This window comes from Manis pentadactyla, chromosome 11 (assembly GCF_030020395.1).
Source record: "Manis pentadactyla isolate mManPen7 chromosome 11, mManPen7.hap1, whole genome shotgun sequence".
In the NCBI taxonomy this organism is placed as follows: domain Eukaryota; kingdom Metazoa; phylum Chordata; class Mammalia; order Pholidota; family Manidae; genus Manis; species Manis pentadactyla.
In genome coordinates this window covers 9,582,842-9,604,017 of record NC_080029.1, presented here as the reverse complement: position 1 = coordinate 9,604,017, position 21,176 = coordinate 9,582,842, and the positions used below count along the sequence as shown (strand labels likewise).

The 21,176-nt window shown below is 36.0% G+C and overlaps 1 protein-coding gene across 6 annotated transcripts in view; it reads right to left on the bottom strand.

The window, feature by feature from the left end:
- DICER1 (dicer 1, ribonuclease III) overlaps window positions 1-21,176 on the bottom strand; it is a 74,578-nt gene that overhangs the window by 30,268 nt on the left and 23,134 nt on the right. For 2 of the 6 annotated variants that reach the window (XM_036881991.2, XM_036881988.2), the window contains exons 2-11: window positions 19,072-19,134; window positions 18,051-18,151; window positions 14,350-14,538; window positions 13,564-13,726; window positions 12,547-12,677; window positions 11,451-11,585; window positions 10,876-11,036; window positions 8,748-8,916; window positions 6,924-7,396; window positions 331-463 (exon numbers count right to left, since the gene is read on the bottom strand). In XM_036881991.2, the coding sequence (XP_036737886.2) occupies window positions 331-463; window positions 6,924-7,396; window positions 8,748-8,916; window positions 10,876-11,036; window positions 11,451-11,585; window positions 12,547-12,677; window positions 13,564-13,726; window positions 14,350-14,463 (1,479 nt within the window). In that variant the 5' untranslated portion in view covers window positions 14,464-14,538; window positions 18,051-18,151; window positions 19,072-19,134. The remainder of the gene's footprint in view (window positions 1-330; window positions 464-6,923; window positions 7,397-8,747; window positions 8,917-10,875; window positions 11,037-11,450; window positions 11,586-12,546; window positions 12,678-13,563; window positions 13,727-14,349; window positions 14,539-18,050; window positions 18,152-19,071; window positions 19,135-21,176) is intronic. The other 4 variants (XM_057488169.1, XM_036881990.2, XM_036881993.2 and 1 more) reach the window with 2 other exon arrangements.

The following is a 21,176-nucleotide window of genomic DNA, read 5'->3' as shown; positions in this document are numbered from 1 at the left end:
TAGGCCTTTAAGTGGAAAACAATGAGACACTTTTTTCTAGGAAAAAATTCCAGTTTGTTGCTTCAGAGTCATATATGGTGTCAACAGGAGTTACAGTTACACGTGCTTTGTTTTTCTATGAAATGTACTGTGTGCCATCAGTCCAACCAAGGCAAATGAAATGCTTGATGGCAATTAAGACACAAAATTGATTTACCAGATAACTACTCTAATTCTGAACATATGGATCACTATACATCTACTCTGCATTGCCAAAACATGCTGAGGAAGAAAGGGAGTTTGTCTGTGCCCTGAAAATTGTTATTGCACAATTATTTTAACTTAAGTTACCTCTTCCTGTTTTCTGAATTCTGCTTCCATCTGTTTGTTACGAGGCTGATTCTTTCCAATGCCATGTCCAGTTATAAAATTGCTGCTGATATAAGCCAGCTCTGGATCTTGTTTGCCAGCTTCCTTTATCAATCTAAGAATATTATATACATTTGGAAGTTAAGCATTGCTGAGAGAAAAAAAATTAAACTTTTGTTTTTAAGGGTCCCCTTAAAATGGAAATACATGTATTTTTGGCCAACATGCCTAACAAAATGGTCTTGGTATTTTTTTTTCAATCAACTTAACAGCCATCACTACCACTCTTCACTGCATAGATCTGTGTGTGAACCTATTGATGAATGAAATGGCCACAGTACCTCAAACTTTCTAATTTGGCAGTGATAACTTACTAGACTACTAGGTAACTTACTAGTGGCCCAGGAGGGGACAGAGCTAGGTAGAGAGAAACATGGATTCCTCATATACTGGCTTCAGGCCAGGCCCTATAAAGAAAAACACACATGCATTTCTCTGAAAGTTGAACACAATTCTCTAAAAGCACGCACAGTTTGCAGCAACTGTCATGCCCCTACAGACAAGCTTAGAGAGTCAGTATCATCACCCTGACACTAAGAGAGCATCTCTACAGCCAAGGAGACCTCACTCCCCCTCTACACACAGTAAGACAGTCCTGGCTTTGAGGCAAAGAAGTGCGATTATTTCCTTCAGTCTCAGCCCAGCACTGGGGTCCTGGAAGAAGAGCTTCTAAGGAAAGAAATGCCTCTGCCTACTGATAAACGCATCTCCATTCCCAACAGTTTCCCACCCAGGCCACTGACCACAGTTCTGCGTAAGAGAATACTGGACTTGGCACAGCAAAGCCAGAGACCCCATCCCATCCTATCATGAAGGAGGAGGCTCCCAGCTCATCCCTCTCTCTGCCTACTGCTCTGTACTACTGCAGAGTGCTGGTTACCTAAAGCTGGCCTTCTAGCTGAGAAAGCAAAAAGGGCTCCAGGATGGGATCACATTACACGGGTACAGGAGGTTAACAGTTAGTGTTGCCATTACAGCTATTTTGGAAATACCCACATTCAAAAACTCAGCACACAGGATAAATGGTTCCACACCTGATTTAAGTGATTCCATATGATTTTTCTGAAGCCATATGACATAGTATAAATTCCTAATAAAAAACTACATTTTAAGTCAAACCATTCTTTTTTTTTTTTCTTTAATACATGAAACAGACTAATATCAAAGAGCTGGAAGAAACCTTGAGTGGCCATCTAGAATATCTTCCTGCCTCCAAATCAGCAAAACACTTGCACGTCTAGGTTAGTTTAAGACTCTGTTCTATAGTTGAAGTACTTAAAATGTTCAGAATCAGAAATTTCCTTAATATGTTCCAAGCTTTATATTTAGTCATTAAACTTATGATGTCAGTAACAAAAATCAGTGTTACACACAAAAAGCATGTCCCAAAATCTAAAGTATGAAATTAATTATCTTAAAAATATGTTCTTCCAGATTTTAGTTTATGTAAATAGGCATCAATATGAATGCAATCGAGGTAAAAAAAAATTCAAGTTACTCCTAGTTAGACAAAGAATATATTTTACTTTGCAAAATTATCAATCTGGCAGATTCAATAAACAGAAAAGGAAGCACTCAGTAAGTTTATTTCTCTTTAACAAAATTCACATCAACACTGTAGAAAACAGAAAAGACAACATGCACATTAATAAAATCTCTTAAAAGCAATAATTAAATGCTATATCCCTATGCTGGTAACATTTAGAAAGAATAAATTTATTTATCCATCAGATGAGTTAAAGGGATACTTCATCTCGTGCTCAAGACAAAGCCATAGGCTTCCAGAGAAAACAAAACAAGCTTTATTACTGTTGTGGGCTTCCAAATGAGTAACACAAACTGCTTATCCATTTCACAGTACCACAGAATTGATACAAAGTCTTATTTGTTTCTTTTGAGTTTTACACTGAGTTTATGGGAACTGTTCCACAATCAAGTTGCTTGACAAATTAGCATGCTCTTCTCTAGTGCACAGAGCTTCTGAAACTATGTAACAAAGAACCAGAGTTTTTTTCTAATTTCAAATCCATCAGAGACCAATATATTTTTAAATTCCATGAAAATTAACTAAGAAAATGAAACTTAAAAAGCATTAAAATTATAATGCAAATTGTATTATATTCAGCAGACATAACTTACTGTCAAAACTGAAGGTTTCTAGTCTCTGTATCTAACAGTACAGTTCCTGGCCCACAGATCATGTGTGTGTATACACACTGCATCCTTAATTAGCACTGGAAATAGTATGGCCCAAAATAGGAAATATGTACACTAGATTCAGAAAACTAGTAGATGTACTACTGAAAATCATGATTTGACTAAACATGCTAATTTATGCAGACAACCATAAGGGAAAAAAAATTCAAAGATACAAACATCATTTGAAACATCAGCCAAGAACTGAAATATGTTACCTTTAATTATCTTTACTCCTTATATTTTCCTGCAAATGTGAGAAATCAAATGTAATTCCTCTATGATCTTACCAAAAAAGCATCACTGATAATTAACAGCATACTGATACTGTATCCCCAAAATGTGTGCATGAAGAACTAAGTAATTAGCACCTACTGTGTGTCAGGTGATAAAACAGCCATTTTTATATACAGTGTCTTTTACTAATGACCCAATAAGAGAGGAAGGTTTTACTATTTTGTAAATGAAGACATTGGTTTTAAAAAGCTACATAACTTTCATAAAATACACATCTAAAAAGTAGGTAGAAATCAAAGGAACCAGGGCTCCTTGGAGAAATTACTGATTCTATAATGGAGGAGGGAAAATACATGAAGAGCCTGAAGCATCTTGGAATACCAGAAAATAAGAAGATACTCAAAAAACCAAAGCATGAGAGCATGTCAGAGCAAAGTAGGAGCTAACCTCAGAGAGCCCCCAGTGACCCAAAGTGCAACAATGTGAGCAACAAAATAACCATTGGTTATTATATTATAACCCAAATCATAAAATAAATGAACATAAATGCATACTGATAAAAGAACACATTTCAATAAATATAATCAGATAGGTAAATAGGATAAAGAGGTTAAGTTTTCCCTACAGAATTGCAATAATATATGTAGGTATACTCCTCTTCAGAAATGCAGCTTAATCCCTCCCTCCCAGGATAAGTTAGACTTGGTGACTTGTTTCCAAAGAACACAGTAAGACAAGGCAAAAAGAATAACTTGACAGTGGAGAAACCTGGCAAACACTATCAAAACCATGTGATGAAGTTTAACATCACCAATGATGTTTCATGTTGATACCATGAGTCCCTCTGATAGCATGTGATGAGAAGAACACTTCATCTCTGTGCTACTCTTCCAAATCCTAACCCTGAGAAGCATTCTACAAAATTCCTGACCAGTACTCTTCGAGACTGGCAAGGTCATCAAAAACAAGGAAAGTCTGAGAACCTACAACAGACCAGAGATTATGGAGACGGAACAACTAAATGTAATATGGTACCTTGGGTTAAAAAGAGGACATTAATGAGAAAATTCGTGAAATTCAAGCCTAGAGTTTAGTAACTAGTAATAAAAATCTAGTAAGCTAACAACTAGAGTTAGCTTCTTGGTTGCAACAAATATACCATGATAATGTAAAATGTTAATCAGTTGACTCTTAACAACATGGGTTGAGTCCACTTTTATGCGAATTGTTTTCAATAAATACACTGGAAAACTTTTTGGCGATTTGTAACAATTTGAAAAAACTTGCAGATGAACCATATAGAGACTATAGAGGTATCAAAAAAATTGAGAAAGTTAAGTATGCCATGAATGCATAAAGTATATGTAGATTCTAGTCTGCTTTATCATTTACAACCATAAAATACATACAAATCTACTATAAAAAATTAAAATTTATAAAAACTTATACACACAAGCACAGAGAAATCAAGAGAAATGTAAACAATACATATAACATACATCTGTGTTAATCAATCATTTATGTTATCTGTAAGGCTTCCCATCAACAGTGTGTGAGAAGTTTCTGGGGAGTCAAAAGTTATCCATGATTTTCACCTGTGTGGAAGGTTGGTAACCCTAACTCCCATGTTGTTCAAGGGTCAACTGTGATATAAGAGATGGGGAAACAGGAGGAAAGGTATAGGGGCACTTGACACTATCTCCACAACTTTTTTGTAAACAACTTTTTTGTAAACAAAAAGTTGTTAGGAAAATAAAGCAGGGGATGGCTGATAGGATGTGCACCCAGGTTTGCTCAACACTAGTGTCACACACCACCAGTGAACTGCACAGGAAGAGAACAGCAGACTAGGAAACTGGAAGCCATTTTCTGCCACTTGGTATCTGTGTTATTTTGGGAGGGTTGCAAATTAAGTCTTAGTTTATTTTCCTCATCTATAATATAGCAAAAATACCCACCTTCCTCCCTCACTGAATACTATTAAATTTTAAAGTATATATATAAAGATTAAGTTATAAATCATGAAACCACATACATACATATATATACACACACACACACATATAAACATTAAACTATATACATATCTACATTATATACAGAATAGCTGTGACTTATTTTTTTAATTAGGAGAGTAGAACACTGCCCCTGTATTACAATAGTTTATATTCCCATGAAACTGCACTGAAGGAGGGGTTTTCCTCTCATTAAATTGACGGGAGGAAAGAATCTGGATTTCAGGAAGTTTTTCTCAGTGTATTAAAAAGCTTACTGGAACAAGACCTCTATTGTATATTTAATTAGCTACCCATAAAGTCAACCCTCAAACCACTCTTGAATCATCATCCAACACAGAATTCCAGCCACATTTTATGAAAGTTGACCAGAATAAGTCTGATTCTCAAAGTCAAAAGGACGTAAGTGATTGATTTTGATAAACCTTCTCAAGCTAGTATTCCTGAAATAAAAACTGGCACATCTCTGCATTTAAAAACACATGTTAAGAAGAGGGGAAGAAGAAACCCCCATTTCTCCTCTCCAAGCCTCAGAAAATTTACATAATTCTTAAGCCATCCTGTATAGGGCAGGGACCGTGTCTGTAATGAGACTCAGAACTGTGCCAATATTGAACTTTTTTGACCCCTGAAATGCCTTTCCCCATTCTAAGCAATCATCCCAATGATCATGCTCTCTCTGGTATGTCTCCTGGCAGTCTTCCCTCTGTAAAGCAATGGTTTTCAGTGTTCCATGATGCCCAGGGGCATTACGATTGTAGAAGAGAACCGAAAACTAGGAGGTGGGGTATCAGGATTCTAGAACGGTCTCTGCCACTGACTAGCAATTTAACTCAGGGCAAATCACTTTTCCTCCCAAGGCCCTTTCTCTTTTTTATAGAAATAAGTGGGCTCAATTAGACAGTCAGTGAAGCCCCTTTCCAAGCTTAAACTTCCGATTCCAATGTAATTCACTACCTAAAGTTATTTTACTATGTAGTCACCATAAGGATCAGGCCCAATGACTATGAAAATTACCAGACTGAAAACTGCCAGATGACTACCCCAGAGTCTCATTTCTCGTTACTCAAGAAAAGTTTTCAAAGCTCCAAAACAGCCAGGAGCAGTTTAGAAAAAAATCCCAAATTACCTCAGGAACCAAAGCTTAATTTCTCCTCCGAGATCACTACTTGCAGAAAAGGCTTTTAGGGATCAACTCTGGCCAATTAATGGTCTCACAGCAAAGTAAATTGCCTGAAGTACAAAATAAGGACCCTTTTCTGGCCCTTATAAATAACAAGAGTATCCAAAAAGCAAAAGAACTATATATTCAGTGACCATTTGACACAAATTTGATGTACAGCTCCTTGGCTGGGTCTGTATTCAGGAAAAACACACTTACACTGAAGGGGGCAGGGATGGGAATCCACAGCCTAAAATAGATTTCACTGGCAGCTTTGCCAATGTTCTCCAAATTTTTTCCTAACATTTTTATTCTCCTCTGATTCAGAAAATTTTAATATACAGTCTATGAACCAATTCAAACTGCAAATCCAGTTGTTCTTAATTTCTGCCAATGCAAACTTACAAACCTGAATGAGTATTTGTTAAGGGAAAAAAGCTGGCATAAAAAAATTAGCTACCACAGTACTCAGATAAAATTTACCCTAAGATTACCTGAAGGAGAGACCTTGGTATGAAATGCTTAATACAATGCCTAACCCACAGATTAATAAATAATCTGAATTGAATCTAACAATCGAATACAAAACAAGGAATGCTTTACTTTAATGTAACCTAATTTTTCTCTACTTGCTCTCTATTTTAGATGGATTAGGAAAGATTAGCACCCTTTAAGAAAAACACCTCAGGCATGTCAAATCTCCCATTTTGGGAAAGCTATTGCATATATAAACATCCTCTCTGTCCATCCCAGCACCGCACTACACATGACTTATGATGGTGCCAACAAGTAAAGGACACTTACACAGTCATTCTGCCAGCCCTGAAAGCTACTACAGCAAATCACTTCACCAAACAAAAAGCTGCCTTGTTCTATGGAAAAAAACATTAATCGTAGAGGTTTACCTGTTTAAGACAACTGCTGTGTATCTTCTTTCCACAAAAATAATCCCGCATAAAATATTGGTAAATGGAGAAGGAAAATTAGTCTCTGGCTTCTCTTTTTCTTCAATTTCTTCATCCTCATCATCATCCTCAGAATCACTCCAAGACACATAATTATCCTGATTCCTATTATTATACCACTCAACGCTTTCAAACTGCTGCCGCTCATATGGTTTATATTTGCGTAAGATTTCAAGCAGTTTTATGACTTTAGGAGTTACAAATCTCAGGTCGAGCGAGGCAGGTGAGAAGTGCTCTTCACATAGTGCATGTATTTTCCTTAGGAAAGTGTCTGTAAACAATAGAAACTTCCTGTGCAGCTCCTCTTGTTCATGTTTGATATATTTCTGCAGTTCTCTTACCATCATCCCAGCTACTTTATCTGCACACCAGGGTCCGAGAACTACCAATACCGCACGACAGTCTGATAGTATCTACAAAAAAACGTAGAGCCAAATGCTAAACAATCATGTAACATTTTTATAGGAGTTACCTGGGATTTAAGTTGTCTTCACTTTGCCCCTTCAAAATAAATTTACCTGGCTAATATAAAACACTGAGAGTAATTTCCCAAGGCTGGGGAGAGGGACCACTCTATATACATATATATATACTCCTGTGTGTGTGTGTGTGTGTGTGTGTGTGTATATATACACGTATACATACACACACACATATACCCAGCCCCAAACCATCATTTTGTTTTCCACAGAGAAAAAAAAAAAGCTCTGCTTTTCCTATGTATGTGTGTAAACACACACACACCAACCAACATTTTGTTTTCCAGAGGAAAAAAAACAAATTAAAAGATGCAACTGTATAAGGTTAATGAAACATAATTTTAGATCTATGATTAGTTAAGAAATACAACTGAGTCGTTTGTTTCCAGGTAAATATGCAAGGAATTATGTAGCAGAGTAATTTTACTCTAGGTATAAGAGTATGACAATTTTCCCTGCACTCTATGCCCAGAACACCACCTTAACAAACCTAGCTCAGAGCAGAATATAATACCATAATGAAGCAACAACAGAAGAATCACCAGTTACGCAGGCAAGTAAAAAACATACTGGGTTGAACATGGACTTACTAAGAATTGAAGACTGAGAAGAGTCTGGACATTGCTACTCCAGAAAAAAATCAACAGGAGATTCAATACAGTGTTAACATTCACAAATGGCTGCATAGTCATAGGATGATGGTTTTCAAAAGTTTTACTGCACCAGGGTAACTGGAGGGCTTGTCAAATCTCAGACAGCTGGATCCCACCCACCAAGATTCACTCAGATCAGAAGGTTAAGGGTGGGGCCCATAATCTGCATTTCTAACAAGCTCCTGGGCAATACTGATGCCCCTGGCCTAGGATCCACACTCTGAAGACCACTGTCCTAAGGAATCTTTTCTCAAAGCTGTACCACTCAGGGATGATGGGCTCCTACCCAGTTGCACATAGGGTACCATAGAGTACTAGCCGAATTCCTTAGACCAAGGATTTAAGTAGGAACTAACTCATCCGACCAAGAAAAAGAGAACAGACTCGTTCCTTATCCTTAACCATGACAGGAAGCCTCACTCATCTCTTTAAATCAAGGTCTATACTTAATAATATAAATGTCTGTAAGGCAACAGTAAACTCAACCCAATACGCTATGTCCAAAGAGATAAGAAGGTCAGGACTTAAACTAAAATGTACAGAAAGCATCCTCATTAGAAGCATATTTTCATTTCAAAATTAAGAACAAACAGAAGCCTTTTAGTATAATCCCTATACTTTCCTCTGCTTACCTGTTTAGAGATTAAAGTAGAATCTCTTTCTTTTGGATGCACAGGTATATTACAGTCATTGATAAAATTAAGTGCTTCCTCTAATTCCATGAGGAGGCTTTCATAAAGCCCACTTCTGTCAGTAAATGGTCCACAGTCGACGACAATCTCACATGGCTGAGAAGTATATCTAGCATCGGAAAAAAAGGTTGTCAAAACCACGATCAATTCAGTACAGCATTATGATCCATTAGGTATCTAAACCAAAAAGAACCTTGCTGTTTTCACTGTCTATACCGACCTGGGATTGGCAGGCTGACTCACAACAACCTTCCTCAAGCGAACTCCTTGTATCTGTACTATGCTTGCCTGTCAGGTCTCCAGGAAGGACTTCATAAGGCTGACAAAGACTTTTGTGTATTTTGTGATTTCATAATTATCCCATGTTTTTTGTTTTGTATTTTAGGCTTAGATTCATCTTTTGCCCCCTTAGTTTTCGGCCAGAATGAAGAACAATGTTGGTCCAAACGCTCAAGAAACTCAATAATGATTACTTCTCAGAAGCAAAAATGGGTATAGAGAGTAGATCATAGGAGGAGGCATTATCATTTAACTTATCCATTTCATACTATTTGAAACTTTTAGCCTTTGTAAATGTCATGTTTACTTATAATGTATTTTTAACATATCCTTATAAGGAAAGTTTCTTCAACTTTAAACCAATTACAGTATCATTCTTTGGCTCTTTTATGCCTTTCATAATAAGACAACCAGAATGATACAAAATACTCTAAAGCACACAGTGATTAATTAAGGAAAAGAAATATAGGAAAGATATAGTTAAGTAATATAATTTGCATTACTCTCAACTAGCATTTTATGCTTAACCAAATGATCATGTTTAGAGAACCAGGTAATACCAAATTCAATATATTACTTAAGTGCTCTAATACCTCTACTTCTGAAGACTTCAAGGAGTACAGGCTTACCGATCTAATACAGGTCAGATAAAAGCAAAATTACAGGCTTTTACTTTCTACATCATAGATTGTTTTGGCTGAGGAAATCAGAACAGCATGTCTTAAGGTCATGAGATTTCTATTTCATATGGCATTTGGATACCATATTATTCTGAAGCATTACTTTTTCTTCTCATTTTACAAGAACTTCCCCAAATTCCTATGAATGACAGGCACACTGCAAGTTGTTTTCCATGTCTCCATGTAATAGATCATCAAAGAATCCTGTCATCACCAATGAAGCCACTATCAGTGTCATTTTACAGGTTCAGGAAGAGTAAATTGCTCACTTCAAGTCACACAGCTTATAAGTGGAGCCAGTATTCAAAACCCCCACTCCTTAATAACCTGAGAAATCAGTCTTATCTATTTATTATAACTGTTCCAAGAACCACCACTTGGTAATCTTCCCTTGCTGAAGACTATCTAATAAGGATATACAGATATTTCATATGACCTGAATTAGTACCATTTACTTAAAAGTCTAATTTATAAAAGCTATATATAAGTTTCACCACCTTAAATCAAAAATTTCATGTGTAGGTATGTGGGTGTTTTAACGAAAGTCAAAATAGCAACCTCCTCAAAAGGAGACAAACCTGGAAATCATTAAGCACCTGAGACAAACCCGGAAATCATAAGGAATGTCTTTCTCAGAAATTCACACCCACTTTCAAACTACAGGGTGTTTCCAGTTATTTTGAAGCATATCATAAAATACTGAATTCTGTAAATAAATAAATGTTCTTTCAAAGCATCACGTGAGACCTCAGGTCAGACCAACAAAATGCACAGATGACTACCCCGGAGTCTCATTTCTCAGAAAAGGACACAAATTTACTGCCCAAGTTCCCAGTCATTATCAAGATCAGAAAACAGTAAGGGACCCCACTTTAGCAACATTGTCTCTTTAGACAGAAACACCACCACCTGCTACTCTGTGGAGTAACAAGGTTAGATTCTTGCATTCACTAACTGTCCTGAAAAAGAATTCTTAGTCCTGCTCACTCCTTTTAAGAGCCATTTGTTCACTTCAACAGGTACTAGCCACAAGGCACTATGAAAAGTCCTGAAGACTTAAAATTGGTGATAGCTAGTCGCCTTAAAGCAAGTCACTCACACTCACATACCTGTCTAAGACCACCAAGTCAGTTGCAGTTTCAGCATTACTCTTAAGAATTTTCTCCAGTTTCTGAATCTTTTCTTCCAATTCCTCAGGATCACACTTTCCATTTAAAATGGAAGCAGTTAGTCCCAAAATACGAGGACATGATGGACAATTTTCACAGAGCTAACATAGTAAAAGATACCACAGTAAGGAATTTATTTTGCAAGGCCATAACAGGAGAGAAATTACCATATTAAAACATGCCAGAAAGACTGATAAATACTAACAAATATTACTTATGGAATTAGTGTAGTTTGTTTAAAAGATGTTTATCAAAAGGCACGTTAAAATATGCTATGACAGATTATGTAATTCATCTACATTGTTTAAAATTTTATTAGCAATTTAGACTTATTACAGACTATTATAGTTTATTATAGATTTAAATGAGTTTTAAGTTAATATTCATTCATTCATACAGTGGAAACAAGTTCTCAAAATTAGGAACTCATATTATTATTTTTCATGTATAAAAATACCATTTATATTCAGTAATTTGACCAGCATTGTTAAGAGTGAAAAAATCTTAAAACTTACCTTCATAATTTCTCGGTAGGGGTGGTCTAGAATCGCAAGATGACACTCATCAAACACCAAAAGGTTAATGTCTGACAGTGATAAGTAACCATTTTTCAAAACATTCAAGGCGACATAGCAAGTCATAACGAGAACCTAAAATAAATTGGCATCAGCATACAAATGTGTCATTGACCTGCCTGGGTACACTTACATGAAATCAGATAGGGAACCACAGTATTGGGGGTGAGCATTAATAAAATTCACTAGTTAAAATTAAAACAAAAATTCTACATATATGGAAGCTCATACTTAAGAAACAAGAAGCAGAATTAGAAAAACATGGACAAAGAGAAAAAATTTTCCATAATGCAGACCATGTTTTTAAGATACATCTACTCATCTACTTCAGGTTTTCCAGTTCCTACAACCGTATTTTGACTAAGACATGTTAATTTAATCAAATCACAAAACACTTTAGACTTTTTTTCTTTTTTGCCCACTGAACTGACAAGGTTTTCTGGAAGACACAAACTAAGTGTTCTTTTCATACCTTATCATTCTGTGGGCACTTAAGTGCTTTATAAATGAGAATTTAATCCAATCTGTGAGACATACCAGTGGACTGTGGACCACTTAAAGTTAATTACTTAGGAAGAAGCACCTCTTAACCACTTCAGATACCGCAACATCAACAAATACAAGACCATCCACACGTGCTGGCTACGTGGAAACACGTAAGCTAGAGGAAGTCTCTGTCAAAGGCCTAAGGTCTCAACCAAGAAATGTCTCCAGTTTCAAGACATTAAACTCAAAAGTAAATTCCTGAAAGCAGGTTATCTGCAAGTTGGAAACAGGCCACAGGAATTTGTGTTTTTCAAGCAAGTAAATCACATTGGAAAGTTGTTTCTTTTCTATAAAGTAAGAGCAAATATAAATTAGTCATTTGTTTGGTTTTAACATGAGATGTACAGTGGGAAAGAGTATGTAGTGGCTACTTTCTAGGCTGACAAAGTGTACAGGAAAATAGAGTTTTCCTACCTAACTCAGACAATCTTGTAAACCAAGTCAAGGACTTGTAGGGGTTTATAAAATGAAATTTCTCTACAAGTCTTACCTGGTGCTTCGTAAACTCTTGGTTCCATTTCTCTTTTGTCCAAGATGCATTTACTTCTAGGTTTGAGTATTCCCCAACCTTGAGATCTGAATGAGTTCTGACAGCTGACACTTGTTGAGCAACCTGGTTTGCTGATTACAAATATAATACTCCATGTAAATAAGAGAAATCTTACCTATTTAACTCTCTGGACTACTAATGATTAAGACAGTTAAGGAAATCCTTTCATTATATAGTATACCTAACCACCAGTGTTTTAGATAGCCAATTTAAAATCGTATTTCCAAGGTTATTCTCTAAAACAAACTTATTAGACTCCCCACCATGCCTTCAGTCGTTCACCTCAGAAGACCTTATACCACCTTCTTTCTTTACAGTTAATTTTCCCCAAACTAAGAATCTAACTCCTATGCTGGAATGACAACCACTCCAGATCCACTCCTCCTGTTTTCTTTAATAAAATCAATTTGTTTCACCAAGAAATAAGAGTCTAATATGTATTTAAAGCACATGAGAACATCACATGCCGAGACAATCTAATAAGCAAAGGAGAGGAATGGCAGGGTTATATTAGTACCCTAGCAGCCTAGACTCATATTCCATACTTTTGTTTTAATATTTAATTCCAAACACATAAAACCAGTATTTTGAATAGACTCTTACTGAAAATGTAACTTTTGAGAAGCATCTAAGCAAAAATTAGGTTATGTTCCAAAAGTAATCCATTTAAAAGAAACACAGAATCAGAATTAAATGACATTTAATACAATGCAATTACACTGAAGGGGAAATGTGATGTTTAACACCTGTGAAATAAAATTGCTAACATTTAAGAAATCCTATAAAGCTATGAAATCAGACAAAATGATATTTCTGCTATCAGAGCTTCGACAAGGACATTACTCATCAAGCTCTCTACAATTTCAGTAATTTAACTAATATCCAGAGAAAATCTGCTTAGCCAAAAAATCTCATCCAACTTCCTCCACAAAATTTGATAAAATAATTTGTTATTACCAGAGTTGACCAAGAACACCGTCCTTTTTCCATGCTTGCTGAAGCCGCCCCTGATCTGATAGGAGAGCTCTTTAGTGAGCAGTACGGCAATGAACGTCTTCCCTGAGCCAGTGTTTAAACAGACTATGGTGTTATGGTCCAGAGCTGCTTCCAGCAGCTCAACCTAGAAATACAGTGCAAACAAGATTATATACATTTCTTACCTGAGTACAAAATTTTTAAAATTGGATTTTGTTTTAATTCAGGGAATCTCATTGTTTTCTAAAATCATCATCCAATAGATTTGTCAAAAAAATACACTTTCTACATCTCTACATAATAATAACCAGAGGCAGTAAAATGCCTATTACACATAGCTGTGCTGTATAAATGTATGTTTAAATGGCATTTACAACTTCTTTAAGAACTATTTTCGCACAGACAGAATACTTCTCTAGAATAACATGAATGACTAAATTTATAGTAACCATGGTTCTGCCAGTTCATGGTTGTACAAACCAATCTCAATTCCTACCCTGCTCATGAGGATAGGCACACCCAAATGGATAAAAAGAAACAGTAAGGTTTTCAGAGAGGAAAAAAGTAAGGAACTTCACAAATAAAACTACCAAATCAATTACCCAGATGTTAAAAAGACTATTAAAAACAAACATACTTGGAATGAGAAAATTAATCAGAAGAAGAAAGCTTGAAAAGGTAAATGGGTTTCATACAAGTTCTGTCCACTGTATGCTAACTTATTCCATTTTAGTAAAAATGCTCCAGTATTAGTGTTCTCATTAGTACCTGATATTTTCTTGGCGTATAAATGTTATCATGAATTGCTTCTTGTTGCCATGGTAGTCCAAAGAAAGGACCCATTGGTGAGGAAGCGGGGGTCATGAGCTGCAGGCCTGCCATGCTGAGGGGTTGCAAAGCAGGGCTTTTCACTCATCCAGTGTTTCTCTCATTGCATTTTTGTTCTAGCGCAGCTTACTACAAAAGGGAAAAAGAATACCATTACACAACCATGCAGGGTTAAAAACAAAAGAAAGCACAGAAACAGGAGAAACATCAAAGTATCACTCCTACGGGCCTTTCAAACTCTTCCTGTACTTATTTTAGCTTTTTCCTGATCTAAGAAGATCGTTTTAAAAGTCAAGCATTCTATTCTTCACCTAGAAACTTGTGTAGAATGTATAGAATAATCAGGCAACTGTACAGTGAATATACAAGTATTTATTGCTGCATTATTACTTAAGAACAGGAAATAACTTTAAAGTGTACTAATAAAAAATTAGCTAAGCAAATTATGGTATAGCAATTATAATGGAATATTTTAACTCCATTAATATATATTTATCTGTATTTACTGATTTATAGAGTTACATCTATATCTATATTTATTGACACAGAAAATATGTATAGTATGATGCCTTTAAATATGTAGGTATATTTAAAGCACATAAACATATATATAAATATATTTCAAACATGCTTTATAAATTCTATAATGCTATTATTACTGATCAAATAATGAGACAATGTATGGAAGACACTTAGCACTGTGCCTGCACATAGGAAAGAGTCAAATGCCTGCCAACATTGTCATTTTATCAAAAGACCATAAACATGGGTCTTTTTCTCAACAACCTACCTCAACTACACAGCTAATCACCTATTAAAATACATGTTTAAAATTATACATAACCTAGGTCAATTAAAACAAAATACACCATTCTGTGAAGTGAAAGTTTTTTCTCAGTATCTAAGCTCTCTCCTGCATTTCATGTATTCTTTCCCAAAGATAAATCTGATTATATAAAGTGACAAAATAAAACTTGAGTCTTTTTGAAATTCCTATCCTGCAGATAGAGAGTTAGGGTTTCAGGTCTCCATGTGAAAGTGCCTCATCAGCTTTCCTGACAGTTAGCAGAATTCACTTGCCCTGTAGAAGGGAGTTTTCTCCCTTGCACTGCTCTGGAGTGTTCACTGCTATTACTGTATGAAATAGGAAGGAAAGAATCCCACTCTTTGTTCCTTGACAACAAAAAACTCCTGAATCTCCGGATGTGTTAAATTTATAACCATGGTACAACACAGTGGCTTAAGTTGTTGTATCTAATCCAAAAAGTGTCAAGTGTAGAGTCTCTTTTATACACAGGCACAATATCAAATTTTGATTTCAGAGATTAATTCAGTTGACAGGAATCCAACATCCAGCTAATACAAGTGTGTTCTCAAGTAAGTGGCACAGGGGTTTACAGCTGCAGGAACCAAGGACCTCGGCAAGGCAGGTGCCGCTGTGGACCAGACAGTACAACCACTCCCATTATCCTCAGAGGAAGATGGCAAGCAAAGGATTCGGGAACACATTATGAAAAACCATCAAGTCATTATTTTCCCTGGATCAACAAGAACTGTGTTCATGAGGAAAAATCTGCTCATTCTCTACTGAACCAAAGCTCCAACAGTCATTCCTTTGACCCCACACTAAGGCGTTCACTTCTCTCAATTCCTCAGGCCCTCAGGTTTATCATTCAAGCTTTTTATTCAACACAGCTGCCAAGAACCTGAAGTAGAAGTCCATTTTACCTAATTTCCTGAGATTCAACAGATCATTTTGAAATTCCAAGGCTGAGATCTGCAGGCACTTCTCAGCTGGCTACCATTCCTGTGGCCCCTCTGTACTTCTTCATTACTACAGACTGTTACTGTCTAGGACTACTTATCCTAACCTGACCCTTCACTTTTCACCCAACTGAAATGCTAATCAAAGACATGGTGGAAGGTGCCAGGAAATGAGCCTAACTCTTGATAGGAAATGGGAATAAAAAAAGGAGAAAAGAACGCACCAAGGTCAGTTTCCAAACATATCTTCCTCCACCTCCAAAAGCCACATGCAGCCAGGAACCAGGAGAACACTCTCCTCCTACAATGTCACCATTTCTTCTCATAGAGATAATGCTAGTAATGATATTAACTCCAGAAAAAGTCTAAGAGAAGAATGTTCTATTTTTTAAAAAGGGGACTATATTCTTTAAAAATATCACTATCATAAAAAGAAAAACTATGAAAATGTTCCAGATTAGAGAAGATTGTAAAGACATGACAACTAAATGCAGTAACTGATCTCAGATGGGATCCTGTACCACAGAACAATGTCCTTTACAGAGCCCGCTAATGGAACCGTAGACAGCACCTGTCAAATTCACTGAGGCTGGATACTGCCCTGCGGTTACAGAAGAGAATATCTTTATTCTTAGGAAACACACACTGAGGTATTTAGGGGTAAGGGTCACGATGTACAAAACTTATTCTCAAGTGGTTCAGGACAAAAAAAAAAAAGACTACATATACGTATACGTATATATACATGTGTACAACTAGTAAGGCAAATAGGGCAAAATGGGTAAAGCACGTATTCTTTGTCCAACTTTTATTCTTGCAACTTTTCTGTGAGTTTGAAATTATTTCCAAGAAAGAATTTTTAAAATGTATAAATACTACCAATCAGACTGGGATGCTCGAGCACAGGCACTATGTGCTGCACCCATATTTGCATCGCCCACTGTACCTAACCCCAACCAGGATGAGGCAAACCAATAGTACTGGTGTGCAGAATGAAAACAGGGTCCACCTGAGTGACAGGAAGACCTCCAAGCAGCTTCCATTTCCTGTCATAATTTATATCACATTGCCTCTATTCACAGAGACACATACGTACACACCTTACTTGTTTATACACATGCTCCATGAAAACAAGACGTGTGTCTCATTCTTTGCAGCTCTTAAATTTCCTAGCATAATGTACTATAATACATTTCAATAAATGTTTGATGAACTGAATCAGATAGTCATGAACCTACGCACAATAATGTACAGTACAGAATCATGCACCATTCAGAAGATACTTCTATTTGTTTTGGAAATCTACACCCACCCCACACCTACTCTTCCTGAAAAATGGGTGCAGGAAAAAGGATTTAAGGAAATAGAGGACAGCCAATTAAATCCTCCCAGTTACATTTTACGTAAGGTCATAATATTTAAATTAATTTCATTCATTTAGTATATAGTGGCAGGCCCTCATAGTACACTTTGTATTTAGGGAAAAATGAATCCAAGATTAGAAAATTCGACAGGTAATCCAATAATGTGAAAACAGAAAAACCTGTAATTCTGCCAATTTTTACTTTCTTCTGACTGTTCAAGTAGATTTTTTTTCCCTTAACTTGGCCTTAATGAAAGCTCTGCGTCTCTACTGCTAAGTACAAGTTCTACAGTTTCACAGACGAACTGGCTGTGGTTAACTGCTTCAGCAGAGCCGAAAGAGTAACTCCACGTGACTGCTGTTCAGTCACAAACTTTAAATTTCTGGCCAAACAATTTATACTCATGTGATTAGTGAGGTTGTTTCATAGCCTCTGTATACTACTCACTTAGAAATAACTGGGTAAAATACAAACTCTGTTCCTCTTTCCACAAATGATAAATCACAGATTTACCGTTTTAATGTTTGAGACCTCTGTCGTGGTGGTGTCTGAACTGCATTTTGACATAGTGATAGCAGTTTATTGGAAAATCACAGCATGCCCAAGTTTCTGCTCTAAAAATAAATGCAAAAATAGCCAAGTTTAAGATTGCTGTACTTAAACTGAATATAAACACATCTACAAGAAAGCCCTACTGATAAAAAGCTCTGAATAAAAGGCTACTATTTTGTATTAACTTTGAAACAAAAGATATGTGGGTTATTTTAGGATTCTAAGTCTTATCCTAAAACAAAGAACAAGGGAATGAACTGAAACAATAGCATGCCTAATTCCCAGAGATATGGGGAAAGAAAAAGTTAAGAGAAAAGTTCAAGAAAAGATGTCAAAATGAATACAAGGAAATCCAAGTGAATAAATTCTAAAGAGGGTGACAAGGAAAATGAACACACAAATAAAAAGGTAAGTTTGTGTTATTTCCTATATTCACATATACAAAATAAAGAGAAGGTCACCAGAGGAGGTACTTGACTGAGAAATGCAAATCACCTAGTACTACATGCATGAAAGCGGTCAGTAATTTCAATTTCTCAAAATGAACTTAAAAAACACAAACTCAAAGAACAGTTCAATCCACACTATAAGCTCTCTACAGAATTCATTTATGAATAAAAGAATTCAGGAACACAGTTCAACAATGTTAATGTTGTGAAGAAATTTAAATTTAGGGGTGGTTCTACTAAAAGATAAAAGAGATGATAAATCAAAAGCTAAGGAAGCACCAAGTATTGAGATGAAAAGCCTCCTTTAATCAATAAATGTTGATTCTGTTGGGTTTGACACCAGATTTGGTCCAGGCAGCTCCTCCTTGAAGCTCGGCAGTGGCCCCTTCCCTCATCGACAACTAGTCCCACTGGTGAGAGGACATTTACGTGGCAGTTAAACTTTCTCATTTCACACACAAATTTGTTTTGCTAGTAAGTTAACAGAGGACAATGGGGACACCTTAACACTATTTTAGGACGTACATATTTACCTCAAAATGCTGATTCTAAGTTCTTTCAGTTCCAAGTCTGTATTAATTCATACCCTAGGTAACCTAAAAGCAATCAGAGAGAATATTTTAGAACATGCAACTCATTTTTAAAAACCAACTTAAAGAAATTTCCTACTGACAAAATTTTCACATTTAATTTGTCAGAATAAGATCTCTGGTATAATAACTTATCTACTGGGAGTTAGTACTGAAAGGGCTGCCTTTTAAAACTAATATTTATTATATTCTAATATGATTTAAAAATTTTAGAAATTGTTAATGCAATCCAATTAGATACAAGGGAGAATTCTTGGCAGTAAATCACATTTTTTCTCCAATAAAATCTGGCTTTAAAATTAAACCCTATGTCAGCCTCATGCTTTACATGTGGGTATGTCCCTACCTCTGAGTGTCAGGTTGTTTTCTAAAGCTCCCTCCTCCTTTTGACCTTTAATTCCATTCTACACTGAGACCTAGTAAAATGCAAATTCAATACACTTACATGGCCTAATGTGTCACACTCGACTTACATCTTTTCTAATTCTTCTTTTCACCTCTTTTCCAGAAACACCATAACCAAAATAATCAGCTGATAAACCTTTAAAATTCAATGCAACTCCACATTAAATTACCACTGAGTTGTCCAAATTATTTCCCTAGACAATTTTACATGCAGATACATTAGAAAGCTAACATGCTAAGTACAATGACAACTTATTATATGTTCATAATACAGAGGCAATAGGTCAAGTTTTCTAATTTTAATTGACAACCACAACTTAAGTTACAAAAATACAAATTTCTGTTTGGTAGGCATCTTTAAGATAGTCTGAAAAAGGCCACATACCAGACTTCAGTCAAATTTTAGTAAAAACCAACAACCTTAACTCACATTAGCACCTAAATCCAGAAAATGGCTGCACACTTTCAGACAAGATTGTAACAACAGAGCTAACCCTTCTGGTCTGAAGTCTAAAGCCTTCTAGAGCTTCCTGGTAACAGAAAACTTCCAATTTATTTTACTATAGTGTGTCATGGATTCCAATACTATTAACTTTATAGTATCACTGCCCAGATTTCATTCCAACTATCATGAAATTCAAAATGCACAACTACCATAAAGTCCCACAATGAAGAAAAGAAAAAGAAACCACAGGAGCATTGTGACAAGCAAAAGTACTGCTGTGAGCTGACAGATAAAACTAAACAATGTGTGAAGAGCTTTTAGTTCCTAGTGACAAATATACTATGGGATCCAAGGCATTATTTTAACACCAACCAAGCCTAAACCTCTAAGGGCATCTTTGTGGTTACTAGTTATAAGGGCTAATTACTTTTAAGAGGCTTTTTTTCAGAATTTCTTTCTTAGTCCTTTTCAAATATATGTGCCTTTTTTTAAAAATATAAGCTAACCAAGCCTCTAGCCAGTCTCACATCTCAGGACTGTTTTAAGGACCCAAGAGCCATCACTGAAATGTAATCAAGAAAGATAAAGCCCAAATCTCTCAGTTTCCCAGGAGGAAATGGGCCTAACTTGTTATCTGATTCCAAACTGCAAAATCTACCTCCAGGCATAAAGATTTGAGAAAATTATCAATTTTATCTTGAAAACATGGATGGGAGGTGGTAACCACATAGCTATATAAACGGGTAAGATTTCTTTCTGTCTCTGGAATCTCTTTAGTGGATAGCCTGTGATGCACACACCACATTCCAATTTAATGCTTATTCAATAAAAAACATATTCCAATTCTCAAATAGTATTCATGCCAAATAACAAACTTCCATTTCTTGAAACTTAAATACTAAAGAAATCCTAAAATATGTTGCCCAACTATAGTAGGAAAAGGAGCTTTAAAAATGAAGATGGAGCTCAGTTGGCAAATACTTAGCTATATTAAAAAGGAATCTGCACACAGAAAAGATCCAAGTTGTTTAAAAACAACTCCCAGCAAGCTCCCTTTTCTAAATTAAAGTTAGAGGAAAAAGAGTCTCAGTGTTTCAAGCTAACTTCACACTTCAAGTTGACGCTCTCACCTCTTCATACTTTCTCATGCCCAGTCACTCTCTCCTCACGGAGGCCCTCCACGTAGGAGAGGCACTGA